Genomic DNA, 13,111 nt, shown 5'->3' on the forward strand with positions numbered 1-13,111 from the left:
GGGCCGCGCAGAGCGTCCCGACCCCCCCCGCCTCAGCACAGCCCGGCCGTGACGAGGCACCGCCGTTTCCCCCCCGGGGCAGCAGCCCCTCGCCCTTCCCCGACGCGCCGGGCCGGGCCGGGGGCGGGGAGCGGCGGGGGTGTGCGGGAAGCACAACGCGCACCTCCGGGAGCCGGTGCCGCCGCTCCCTCAGGGCCCGGCGGGGGCTGAGGCGGCTCGAGCCACCGTCACCACCGTCCCCCGCCCCGCGCCGCCGCGCGCGCCAGCGGCCGTTACGACAGGTGCGGGGGCGGCGCGCGGGGCGGGGAAGGGGAGCGGGAGGCGGCGGGGGGGGATGGGGCGGGAGGCCGAGGCACGGCGCCCTCCCTCACCAGCTCATCCCGCCACGGTGGCGGGCTCGCCCCACTCTGCCCGGTCCGGCCCGGCCTGCCCCTCGCCACCCCCCGGCCCGCGCCAGGCGGGCAGAGCGCCGGCCCCGTTCACCTGGCTGGGCTGCTCCGCTTGCTCCGAGGAGGCCATCTTCCCAGACCCGGCTAATCCATCCCGCCCAACCGATGGAACGCCCTCACCCGCCGTTCCGCACCCCAACCCCGCCGGCTGGCGCTGCAGGCAGAGCCAGTCGAATGCCGGGGCACCGATGCGCCCCGGGGGGCGGGGAAGAGGAGGGGAGAACCACAACTGCCATGAGTTTCCGGGCTCAGCCGCCCTCTCGACGGGACAGGGCAGGGCTGCGGAGAGCGAGCCGCGGACTGCGAGGCTCTGTGGGTTGCAAGTGCCCAAGCTTGCATGGCAGGACAGTCCTCCTTGCCGAGGAAAAGCCATTGAAAAGACCCGGGCGGTGCGGCCGGGCCGCCGTGCGCAGCTCCGGCGTTGCAGCTGTGGGGCTGGCTATGGCGCACGGCTATTTTACGGCTTCTTAAAGAACGGGCTCGATTTCTGTAGGGCCGGCAGCCCACCCTGCGTGCCTGGATTTCTCCCGTGTATCCTTTCCCAGGCAGCACGCCTGGCTGTGAGGGAGCGCATCGTCCGAACGCACGGCGGCACGCTCGCCCTGCTCCTTTGTTTCACAAGCGGCTGCCAGCGCGGAGAGCCCTTCTCGACGGCCGAAACGCTGAGGGGAAGCGCCCGTAGGCTGCGCTCAACACCCCCGCCCCGAGGAGCCTTTCCCGCGTTCGGGCGCCGGTTTCACCGCCGCGGGCGGCCATGGCGGCGCGGCTGAAGCGCTGCCTGCTGCGGCGGCGGGACGGGCGGCAGCAGCACGGCGTGGCCGCCTCTTGCCTTCGGGAGCTGCGCGACAAGGGTGAGGGGCAGGGAAAGCAGCGGGGACCCGCCGAGCCCGGCCGCCCTGTGCAGGAGGCGGCGGGTCCTGGGGGGGGGGAAGGGGGAAATCAGCGTCCCGGAAACGGGTACGCCACGGTTTGCATCAAGAATATTGATTTCTGGAGGGGAAACCTGTGAGTATGGGCTAAAAAAATTAGGTGACGTGCGGAACTGTGTGGAGACAGGTCCTGGGCGCTAGCCTAAATTACTAAGAGTTGCTTGACTTTCGTGATGGGTGAAATAAAAGGGCAGTGCGTCTGTCACATATATTATTTCATCGGGTATTTTTTTTCCCCCCGTTCTGCAGCTAGTGCCATTCTGGCAATTGACAAGGCCATGCAGCCCATCACCTTAGTACTGGCAGAAGATGGCACCATTGTGGATGACGAAGATTACTTTTTGTGTTTGCCATCTGACACCAAGTTTGTGGCACTGGCCAAGAATGAGAAATGGTCCGGCAAAAGTTCAGGTACTCTGAGGATGAGGGAGCAAGGAAAGGGAGGGGTGTTTGGAATACACCTAGTGAAATTAGGCTGTCTCGGGTGGATCAGGAATGACCCGTGAAACTGATGCTTCTTGTGTCAGACAGTGGAACGTCCTGGCTCTCAGAGTCTGTGGATGAAGTGGATAGTGCTGCAGAGAAGTGGAAGCAGCTGGCCAGGCAACTGAGGGATGACCTGTCTAATATCATCCTGATGTCTGAAGATGACCTCCAGGTACAGTGGGGAAACCTCTAACTCCTGTCCTTGGCTTTGCCTATCATCCATTCAGCTCAGTAGATGGCAGAGAACAGAATTAAGTAAACAAGATCTTAAGCTTAATTCAGCTGCAGTTGTTGGGCTGCCGTGCTAGAGTCAGATTTCCAGAGTCAGATTTCCCCCTGAGGGGAAACACTCACAAGTGTCTGGGGAGGATGCTTTGAATCACTGACTGTCCCTCACAGCATGTCTTTCCAGTTCTGGCAGTGGGAGGACAAAAAGTCAAGATTTGGCCAAACTGCAGCAGAAGTGGGCTTCTTTCTTAAAACCTGTGTAATGTGTCAAAAGGGAAGGCTGAGCAGCATTCCATGTCTCTGCTCCAGAGGGGTTTGAAGAACTGCTGTCACTTTCCAGAGCTGATTGATTCAAATATTTGACTGCTTAACACCACTTTGTACGTGGTGAGGCATGGTGGTAACTGCCCCTTGTCCTCCTGCAATGTGCAGCTTCCCGAGTGCCAGGCTCTCAGCTTTCTGTTGTGTATTCCCATGCGCTCTTAAGAAGTAGTACTTTGATTGACACGAGTTGTCAGGGTTTCTGTTAAAAATGCACATGATTTCACACCTTCCTGGGTGCCTTTTGGCTTCTGGTAAAGAATGCTGGCTGGTGGAGTGCCACTACAGCCTCTCATAACTAGGCTGACTTGCTATGACAAGAAACCTCGTGAAAAACGCCGGGTTTCCTGAAGGCAGAGGCTCTGTCATGCAGGAGGTTTGCTGTTTGTTCTGGGGTGGGTGTGATGGAGTGAGTTACCCAGGCAGGCTGTGTAACAGGAGCACTCTCACTGTTTTAAGGTGCTGATTGATGTACCACGTTCAGACCTGGCAGAAGAACTTGCCCAAAGTCAAACCAAAATCCAGGTATTGCAGGACACCCTGCAGCAGGTGCTGGACAGACGAGAAGAAGAACGCCAGTCAAGACAGCTACTGGAACTCTACCTAGAGGCCTTGAAAAACGAAGACAGTATCTTAAGCAAAGTAGCAGGTAGGGAGCATTAGGATGCTAGAGAAGGAGCTTTTCAGAAATGCTTGAAGTAGTTGAGTAGAATAAATAAGACAGAGTGAAGGACTGGAGTGAGTCATTCACTTAGCAGCTGTTAATGTGCTTGATGTAACAGCTGGTATAGTGTAAGAATTCTTTGACTGAGAGAGAGCAGGAGTCCTCTCACTGCTGTGTCACATTTCTCACAATGTCTGCAGGTAGAATACTGGGAGAAAAGCTTAGATCATGTATTCTTGAGTCAGAGGATGCACCTAGATAGAATGTATCTTTTATTAATCTCAAAAACATCACAGCAATCCAGGTCATTTTTCCTGTGCTGTGTTTGTCACAGGCTGTAATGATTCTGCTATTTTTCAGAATCTGAGACTATACCAAGAAAGGAGATGGATGTGGTTGACACAGGTACCAGCAGTACAGGCCCTTCAGCCAGAACGGCGCTCAGTGACCAGATCCTTGCTGCTCTGAAAGAGAAACCTGCCCCAGAGCTCTGCTTGGACAGTCAAGATCTAGAGGTGGGTGAGAATGACATAACCATATTCTGGCAAGTCTCTCCCTCTGGAGAAGGAGGTTATAGGGGAAGCTGTCCTTGCTTCTGGAGGCTCTAATGTCAATGTGGTGAGATTTAATCTATTTCTCTTCCTCGGCAATGCTACCCCCTGCTTGGAGCTCCTCTGTAATAGCCAGCTGACACTATTCCAAGTACTCTACTCTGTCCTCTGAAAAGGCACAAAATGATTTTGGTTTTGATCTCTGCCAAATCATAGTCGTACAGTGCTTCAGCTGTCTTATCAGCAAGTTAGGGTTTTCTGTATGCAGATGGATCTAGCTAGATTTCTTTTATACATCCCAAATCAAAACCTCATTATTTTGGAAAACTGTACATAAACCCATAGCTTGGAAAGGAAGGTCTAGGTAAACTTTGAACACTAGAAGGTGTGTTCTTTCTAATGCTATGAACTTGCTCCTCTTGCTTTTCCCTGTTGTAGAAACTAAGTAACTGCTTTCTGTTCCTTTCAACATCTGAGTATAGCTTCAAGCTCTAAGTGTTGGTAGAATATTGAAAAAGCTGGGAACATCCTCAATACCAAATTGGCAATATTACACAGGTGTCTCATTACTGCTGTTCTTAATCTGGGCAGGGGGGTTAGTGGTGGAAGAGCATCAGTAAGAAAGACTTGGAAATCTGTCTTGCTACAGCTGGTCTTGAAAGAAGACACACAAGCCCTGGCCTCGGCTCTAAGATGGGACAAGCAGAAAGCTGATGCTCTGCAGCAAGCCTGTGAGCAGGAGCTCTCCAAGCGTCTACAGCAAGTGCAGACTTTGCATTCCTTGAGGAGCACGTCAAAGGGCAAGAAAACGCTACCCTGGGGAGACTGGCTTGGTTCAAAACGCAAGAAATAAGACTGAAGTGCTGCTTGCAATTTTTCCTTATTTTTTTTTCTTTAGAATCAGTACAAGTAAAGATCTATCCCGGGAGCCATAGTTTGCTGGTCATACTGTGGTGTGGCTATAGACAACTAAAATCTGGACATTGTCCTGAGGCTTATACTCCTGTGATGATTCAAATCATGTGTAACCAAAGGGATTTGAATGTTTTGCAGAATACTAGAACAATGTCATTGCTAAGCACAGCATGTAAGGGGTCAGCTTTGAATACCTGGTTGGGAGCCAGAAGCTTCCAGCTGATAATGATGGATCTAGCTTCTGAAGCCCCAGGCAGTTTGCTTACTTTGCCCACTCTCCATTTTCAGCGTGAAGGATGGAAGACCTCCAGAAGACACTTGGAGGCGCAGTTCATGAACAGGGAAGAGGGGTTAGCCAGCTGCTGTCTGGCTTTAAGCTCAAGCCTGGGATTTACGAACTTGAATTCTCACACTAATTTCATCAGTTAAAGTAAATTCAAAGTCCTTTAACTTCTGTGTTTTTTCTCTAAGGAGCTCCTGCTTCTTGGGTGCAGTGTAAGCACTAACTTGTAACACACAGGAAAGGTAGAAATACTTACTCTCCTAATCATTAGTGTAATATCATGATGCTTTTGTATTAACTGTCTTATTTTTAAATTTGTTAAAGTCTTTTTTTCTATTACCATTAAAACCATTTTACCTTACTGTTGGACTAGTTTTGATATCCCCACCAGCTGCTACAATTAAAGAGTATGCTGATAAGTACACTATTATCTTAAGAATAGAGGAAGAAGAAATTAAATGCAGAAGTACTCAGTATTTAACCTATCCAAAGTATGGAGGTAGAATGCATGTTCATATTGGTGACACTGCACCAGAACTCTCACCTGGCACAATCTGTTTTGCTGTTGTGAGAACAGAAGATGCATATGAAAAAAATCTGAAAAGTGAGCTGAAACTTCTAGTTAGGTACAAATGTTTTCTAGTGTCATGCAAAACCATCTGAATTAACATAACCTGAAATGGTACAGGATACCAACTGATAAGTATTCCTAAGCAGGCTTTCAGATGAACCCACGGCATATAGACATTCAAGTTGAAATATGGCATACTCAAAGTTTGACTACCACTGTAACTAATAAATATCCTAAACAGTTTAGTGCCTTTGAGGAGGTAAGCAAAAATCCTTAGGGTAACTTTAGATGAAGCTACCCATATGGGAACTGACTGGACTTAGGGGGGAAGCTTTCAGTCAACTTTTTGGTCAGTCTGTTTTGCTAGGGCAAGTAACTGTTCCTCACAATCACACTTCTGGCTTGTAACATTATAGGCCATGGCAGGTAAAAAGGTTTCCTGCTGCTTTAAATAGTTACAAGCTTTTTACATTCAAGTCTTTCTGAAATAACATTTATGGCAGTGCATTAACAGAATTTTTGAAGTATGCTCTGTTGCACTCAAAGCTAGTTACACTGGCTACCAATTGCAATAGCATGCATTGAGTAGACTGGCTGTCAGCAAGTTGCTTCTGTGAGCTTGTGTCTCAACTTGTCATTACTACTCTTATTATAAACCAATTTTTCAGTCTTGCTCACAGCTGCAATGCTTTTTCTTTTTTCAAGCTCAACTTGGCCATAGAAATGCTGCTCATGCTGTACAAGAGGAATTAAGGGTTTTACCTGTGGCTTTTTTACATCCACTTAAAATAGCAGATAACACCTTTGCTTCAATCCTGTGTGTATTAGGAATATTTAACTCACCTACTTCCAGGCAAACACTAAGATGGAGTCACAGAGACCATGCTGATCATTCTTGTAGGAAGGCAGTGATGGTCCTTCCAATCTAGCCTTAAGGAAAAAAACAAACGGAGGGATTTCATTGCTGCTTTTTCTTTTTTTCTGTTACCAAGGTTAGAGCCCTTTAGTTGCCTATATATTATTAAATGTTGCAGTTGTTATGTTACAGAATTCAAATTATTAACTAGACCTAGCATAGTATGATATAAACTGTTAGTTTTAATTGTTCTGTTCTAATCTAACAATCAGACTTTCATAATCTGATGGGAGCTGCAGTTATACTCTTAGCCTAAAGCTGAGCTGGCAGTTTAACACTAATATTGACTATATTTGCAAAAAGAGAAGGTATGTAATACTTAACTCTCTTTAAAGCTCTATTATAGTCAACATCCTTCAAAAGGATGAAAAATAGAAGCTCCGTGAAAAATAGAAGCTATTAACTACTAAGAGACTTCAATGCCGCATATCATCCTGTAATTTCTATTAAAAAAAATCCTTTTTTAGTGGTCAAGTTTATGTATTGCTTCTTGAGCCTCCTTCAGTAGTGCAATCAAAGATGAAAACTGCTAAAACATCTCAGTTTAATGAGATTTTAAAACCTAACAATAATCAGTATATATATATATATGTATTTTTTTTTTTAGCGTAGACTTTACTATACATCTTTAGATCATTATATTCTGAAAGTTTGTAGCTAGAATTTCCTGTTGGTGATAACAAAGAGCTGCTGCCAGATCCAGTATTTCCACAGCAAATAATCACAAAGCTTTTCAGGAAACAATCCTTAGCTATTGGCCAGCACCTTCTGCATACCACTAGTGCATATGCATGTGTGTTTGGAGAGGAAGTAACAGGAGATTTTAGCTGAGGACAGCAGACAACATCAGAGCTAACAAACTTTGAGACATATTACTTCCCTTCCTGACATGTTGGTCTTAATTACCTTAAAAAAAAAAAAAAATCAGGTAAGCTGTGTAATAAACATCCACTAGGCCTTCCTCTTGAAAAGATAGCTACTACGGTATCAAAATGCTTGCTGCTTCTAAACACCTAGGAGTCCTGTGAAATAAATCCCAATTTTCTACTCAAGAAAGGAATAGGATAAACAATAGAAACAAATCAAATAGAACTGCACATGTTGACAACCAGACCCCTACAGAAGTTGCTTCTTTAGAGACAAGGCAGTGAATCAGAGGCTAAGATACTAGATAATTTTTTGCTTATCTTACCCCTGTAAATCAGGAGAAACTGTCCACCTAAAACATGCTCTGTAATCTAATTTAGCCTTACATTACATCTACATTTTGTAGACATGAGGTGTTTGATTCACTTCAGCTTATTTAAGCTGCACAGACACTTTATGCAAAAATTAGCATTTCCTTGGTCTTATTCCTGTAATATTTAACAAGCTTTAACTTTTGAACAGGGTGAATGACCTGGCCATGATTCACGAGGACAGATTTTGTACAGGTGTTCAGGAAGGAGGGATACAGTATGGAAGATCTAAAAAACAGCCAAAAGATGTGTAAAAACATAGGATGGCTGCCATTACACTTTTTTCAGGGTAAAAATTTTAGAACATCAAAGCCTTGAGTTAAAGTCTTTAATACATTCAAGTAGACAAACCTATCCAGTAACAGACCCCTTCTTCAGGAATAGATGTGCCATGAATGAGTATCTTCAGTTAATGGTCTTCAACACTGCATTAATAATTTATCCCTTAAAGCACCAAGAAAAATCTTTTGCCTCTCCTGTGGGATTGGGTTGATGATCAAGGTACATTAAGGTAAATAAAGCCTCATGAACCTCACAAGTGTAATGTATAGTGTCATTCAGAAAAAAAAAAAAAGGCAATATGAAAACTGAGTAATGTAAGCACTGGTGTGCCATGAAGACAGATTTCCTGTTGCTTACAGAACTGTTGGTTTATTATCTACCTAGTCTACATCAGTCAGTAGAAGAATTCTAACAGATAACTCTCATCCCTGAAAGTAGAACAGCCTGGGGTAGGGGAAAGGGATGGTAAAGTGCCATTGTGTCGAATTTCCTATCTAGAGCCAGAGATAGGATTCATGCCATTCCTATTTTCATCTACATTGTAGCACTTGATTTTATTTGATCAATATGGGATACTTACAGCCTACAAAAGATGTTTTTCCCCTATCCACTACTGTTTAATAGCTTAAATATAGACCAAGAATGAAAGAGAGGACATGTCAGGAGTCCAGAGCATTACTCTTTTTCCATTGTGTCAGGTGTAGCTGAGTGACTCTAGTCCATAAAGTGTACTCTTTCAAGAGAAGGGTTTTAAACAAGGAACAAGGTTATACCTTTAACTTCACAAGGATGATCAAAAATATTCTGTCATCTGGAATCTTCTTTATCTTGAGGTCATATTTAAGGTATGAGTCTTACTAAAATGAGAACCTGATGACTTTCAACTTGGTTTTGGGGAAATGCCCTAAACTGTATCCTTCAGGAAGGAACAAGTGACTTCAAGAAAGAGTTTGTCTCATGACTCAGGGGCTGACCAAGATAAACAGTGTTTAAGTTTTTCCTCTTTTGCTGCATATTTTAGACTATCCTTGGCAGGTATATTCTTGCTGCCCAGGCAGTAGCTTAAGCAGCCTTCTCACTTCACTTAGCTATAACTAATACCTTTATGTCTTTAAATCTGCTTTTCTACCACCAGCGTTCGGCGAGCCGCTGTCACTCCACCAGAGGGCAATGGCGAGACATTTCTGAACGCCACTCCAGCCGTATTACTACTGCAAAATTTAGAAATACCGTGCAACTTACTGAAAGTGAAGCTTGCACACCAGAAGTATCACTGGTGAAAAATTACACAAAACATGTTTTAATTGTCAAGACAATAAGTGAGAGATATGGCTATTAAAACAAGTTATTCAAAATAACTAAGCAAACGTATCAAAAATGGAAGCAAGGAAGAAATCAAACAATTCCTGGAGAAACTAAGTAGCAGCATGGAGGGAACTACACATGCTGAGGTATTATGGTCAGTGAGAATGTTGCGCTTTAAACTTTTTATTTAAAGGATTTTCTTTTTAATAACAGTAAGAAACCTTTCTGTGAGCAATTAAGGCATTTTGGCTGTAAGCTTTACTGAATTCTGACAGACCTTGCATTTTTGGAACAAAAAAAATCCAACTAATCATGTTCACCTAAAACCCTACAGATTCATTACTGTTGCTAACCTGCAAGAGGAATCTCTCATAGGCTAACTTTGGTTCCTCTAGGATAATAAGAGAAAATGACCAGAGACATTACTTTAAAGGTAAATCATGCCATGTTAGAATCTTCACTTTCAGTCACAGCTGCTTCTTGTTTGCCAGAAGTTCCCCCTCCCTTAGCTGCACTGGATTTCTTTTTCTTCTTCTCCTTTTGCTCCATGTTATTTGATGTGATCTCTTCACTCTTCTGGGTGATATACTTTAGCTGAGAACAATAAGTTAATCGGTTATCTAGTGAGAAACTTCATTTATTCATGAGAAATCAGAAATGTTTAAGAGAAATTAACATGGCAAATTCTTATTACAAAAAAAGACAGACAAAATTAGTATTGGAAGTATTCTTCATGGAAGCATTTACAGGTATGTCATAACAGATTAGTGAATTTAAATCCACTGAATATCATACAGATCAGAACATGAGAATACAGTAATGTGAATCACCCCTACATCAACGTTAGGAGACATGGCACTGCAAGGTGGACTCAGGCTGTTCCTGACCTTACACTAAAACAAAGGAACACAACACCAGGCAAAAACCAAGTGATTTACTTCCAAGATTGACAGTGCTGCAATGTGTGTCTGTTCTTGGAACCCCAGCAGCCCTGTTGCAACCAGAACATTGCTGCTTGAACTGCTATCAGATCTGCTTTCCCATAGTGAGGCACAGTGTCATAAAGCAAAATAAGATGAAAATTTAAAAATAAAATCACAGCACATTGTGTCTATCCATCACCTATAAGCCAGTGAAATTTCTTAAGCAACAGTTGCTTCATCATCTATAGCCTTCATTCAAATGCCCCTAGGAATTAACCAATTGGTTTAAGAATGTTGTGAGATAAAAATACAGTGAATCTCACCAAAGAATTGCTCCTTCTAGCCAAAAGCTTCACGTCTTCTGTAGTGACTGTGCTTCGTTTTGCATGCCTGCATAAAATTAAAAATACCCCTTAATGTGTTTGCCAACATAGGTTGTAAGAGGCCACACAGCATCTAATTCAGAACACTAATTAAAAGGGCTTAATAGGGACCCAGTAAACCAAACACACCTATCTTTTCCAACTACAATACACAAAAACCTACTTTAAAAGTTTGTACAGGTACATCTAAATTCCCACGCTTCCTGTGAAAAACCAACAGAATTTAGCAACCAGAACTTCAAGCACCACTGTTCCGTTCCCTCTTACTTGCCAGTAGATCACTGTGTTAAGTTTTGACTCCTTAAAACATTCCCTTCCTTGGAGCAACAAGATGAAACACAGGCATGCTAGTAAGCATCTGTCACTCACAAACCATCCATTACTGCTGTGTATGAACACATTTGACAATTATATACAGTCATTAATTTAAACAATCACTTGTACCACATAAACATACTTCTAAGATCACGAAGAACCTACAGGGAATATCTATTTCTGAACTTCACAGCCACTATTTAATCAGCCAATAGAAGAACCCTATAAAACTTGAATTACAAGGTGTATTTTTAAAATGATGTAGTTATTGGAGCTAAACACAAAAAAGAAAGCCTTTATAAAAGTAAAGTGTTCCAATACTTACCTTGCAAACATTTCAAGGTCTTTTGCAAAGTTATCTGGGGAAAACACAAAGACACCACATATATTAAAATGCTGAATAGGAAGAGACACATAATGCAGTTATAGCTGTTACAAAGGTGTAACTGCAAATTATCCAAGTTAGTTATGAAAAGCAACCATAACTTGTTATCATATGTCACTCCGTTCCCCAGGCAGGTGGCCCACACATTACTTCCACATACATTTAAATACCTTTTTTCCAGGTCTGAAAAATCACTCTCTCTTGTACTTTTAAAAATGTTATGCAAGCAAACAGTGCAGTAACCCCTAGCTCCAGTGCTACTGGCAATTGCTCTTGAACAAATAAATAATATGCAAACTTCTGTACCACATTGCCTGAAGGTGATCTCCGAAATAGCTGCAATGGTTTGTTTGCTGAATTGCACGTCTTTGTCTTCTGCAACATCCTGACACAGGCAGCCAACCGTGTAGTGAACCGCAGCCTTCAGCCTCTGAAAGGATCCAAGGCAGCGACAGGTCACTTCTCCGCAGACTGATATACCAGCTCTTGCGTAAATCACCACGACTTTTTAAAATGACGCAACATAAGCGACCGTTTACGGGCCCCAACACACCCTACAACACCACGGCGATCACCCAGCGCCCCACACCCGCCCGCCACGGCTCCATCTTGTCCCGGCCGGGCCCTCCCCCGGCGGCTCTGGGGACCAGCCCCGCACGGCAGGAGCGGGCCCGGGGCTGCGGGCCCCGTCCTACCTGGGCGAGCAGGAGCCGCTCCTCGTCGCCCGCTGCCTCCATGGCGCGGCCCTCAGCGCCCCGGCCGGGTTTCCCGCCCAGCGCGGAGGGGCGGAGCTGCGCCGCCGCCATGTCGGGCGCCGCCGCAGCGCTGAGGGGAAGGGGCCGCTCCAGGGGAGACTCCAGCCCAGCTCAGCAACGGGCTGAGGAATCCGCCCCGGTTCCCCTCGACCTCTCCGCCGCCTTGTTGCTAAACAAGGTGTTTGAAGACGCTTTTCTACCGGCGAGGAAAAGCGATGTCCCGCAGCGGGCACGGCCCGGCTTCGAGCCGTGATTACAGCACCCGTCATGTCCGAACACCCCACTTCGGGGTTCAGGACGCACCGGGACCGTGAAAGCTCATCCCTCTCCCGCGAGTTATTTCATGGTGGCCGGCGGAGATAACATAAACTCGCAAGAGAGATATAAAGCAACATTAGCTGATGTCCCCAACTCTTCCCTTACCCCTAAACGGTTCAGTTTAAAGGAGATGGCAGACAAGCACTGCTGATAAACCCAATGAGGCACACACTGCTTCCTCTGACTGAGCAGCTGCCAGCTTTCAGCACAGTGGGATCCCCGATAGAGTAGGTATTTTTCTCAGCACTAGTATCATACTAAGCACTAAAATAGATTGGTGGGACTATCCATCTTCCCCAAAAACAATGCTTTTGCACACACTAAGGTGGCAAAAGTGTTCCTCCTGTACACCACAGTAATTTCTAATACAATTCTCCTGCCAGAGAACCTAAACCACAAATATTGGGGCAAACTGACTGCTAAAATGTTCATAACCCTCTAGTTAACACTATTGCCTTCAATTTGTCACGCATGTGTTTTATGTAATTCCTAAATCTTACAGCATCATTTGCAGAAAAGCTGCTTTAAATTGAAAGTAATCTTTTGCTAATTATACAGATATTCAATTAGTAACTAAGTAGCTAACTGTCCTAGCAGAAATAAATGGAGAAAACAAAAATCAGTGCACAGCACAAAATTTAACACCAGAGGTTCTGAGAAAAAAATAATGGTACAGGCACTCAAGTGAATTTTCAGAAGTCCTGAAGACGATTGGCAGGGGGATTGCAGGAAGAGGATATCAAATAGGGCCAACTCTGCATGCTACTACAGGTATTTTTAATTGGCCCATAGGAAGAGGAGGCAAAGAAGCAGGAAGACTTGGGGAAAAAAGTACAAGCACACAGCTAATCCAACAGCTTATGCCAGAGCTTAAAACTGGGAACAGTTGGAAGG

General features: G+C 45.1%; 3 protein-coding genes across 3 annotated transcripts in view; 1 reads left to right on the forward strand and 2 right to left on the reverse strand.

Moving 5' to 3' along the window:
- The window catches only part of PEX14 (peroxisomal biogenesis factor 14), a 79,384-nt gene extending 78,794 nt beyond the window's left edge, over positions 1-590 (reverse strand). Inside the window, exon 1 of the mRNA XM_033007712.2 lies at positions 484-590. Coding sequence (XP_032863603.1) covers positions 484-519 — 36 coding nt within the window. The 5' untranslated portion in view covers positions 520-590. The remainder of the gene's footprint in view (positions 1-483) is intronic.
- An 86-nt stretch (positions 591-676) lies between these two features.
- On the forward strand, positions 677-5,180 carry DFFA (DNA fragmentation factor subunit alpha). Its single transcript, XM_042794221.1, has 6 exons — positions 677-1,300; positions 1,628-1,789; positions 1,906-2,036; positions 2,873-3,062; positions 3,438-3,592; positions 4,278-5,180. The coding sequence occupies exons 1-6, from the start codon at positions 1,204-1,206 to the stop codon at positions 4,479-4,481; spliced, it is 939 nt and encodes a 312-aa protein (XP_042650155.1). The 5' UTR covers positions 677-1,203; the 3' UTR covers positions 4,482-5,180.
- A 4,125-nt stretch (positions 5,181-9,305) lies between these two features.
- CENPS (centromere protein S) lies at positions 9,306-12,154 on the reverse strand. Its single transcript, XM_033007714.2, has 5 exons — positions 11,840-12,154; positions 11,451-11,574; positions 11,085-11,118; positions 10,385-10,451; positions 9,306-9,732 (listed from the first exon to the last, which is right to left on the reverse strand). Exons 1-5 carry the CDS (start codon positions 11,948-11,950, stop codon positions 9,577-9,579), a joined length of 492 nt encoding a protein of 163 aa, XP_032863605.1. The 5' UTR covers positions 11,951-12,154; the 3' UTR covers positions 9,306-9,576.
- Positions 12,155-13,111: the final 957 nt, after the last annotated feature.

Source organism: Tyto alba, unplaced genomic scaffold, assembly GCF_018691265.1.
Source record: "Tyto alba isolate M040663 unplaced genomic scaffold, T.alba_DEE_v4.0 Super-Scaffold_20000042, whole genome shotgun sequence".
Lineage (NCBI taxonomy): Eukaryota > Metazoa > Chordata > Aves > Strigiformes > Tytonidae > Tyto > Tyto alba.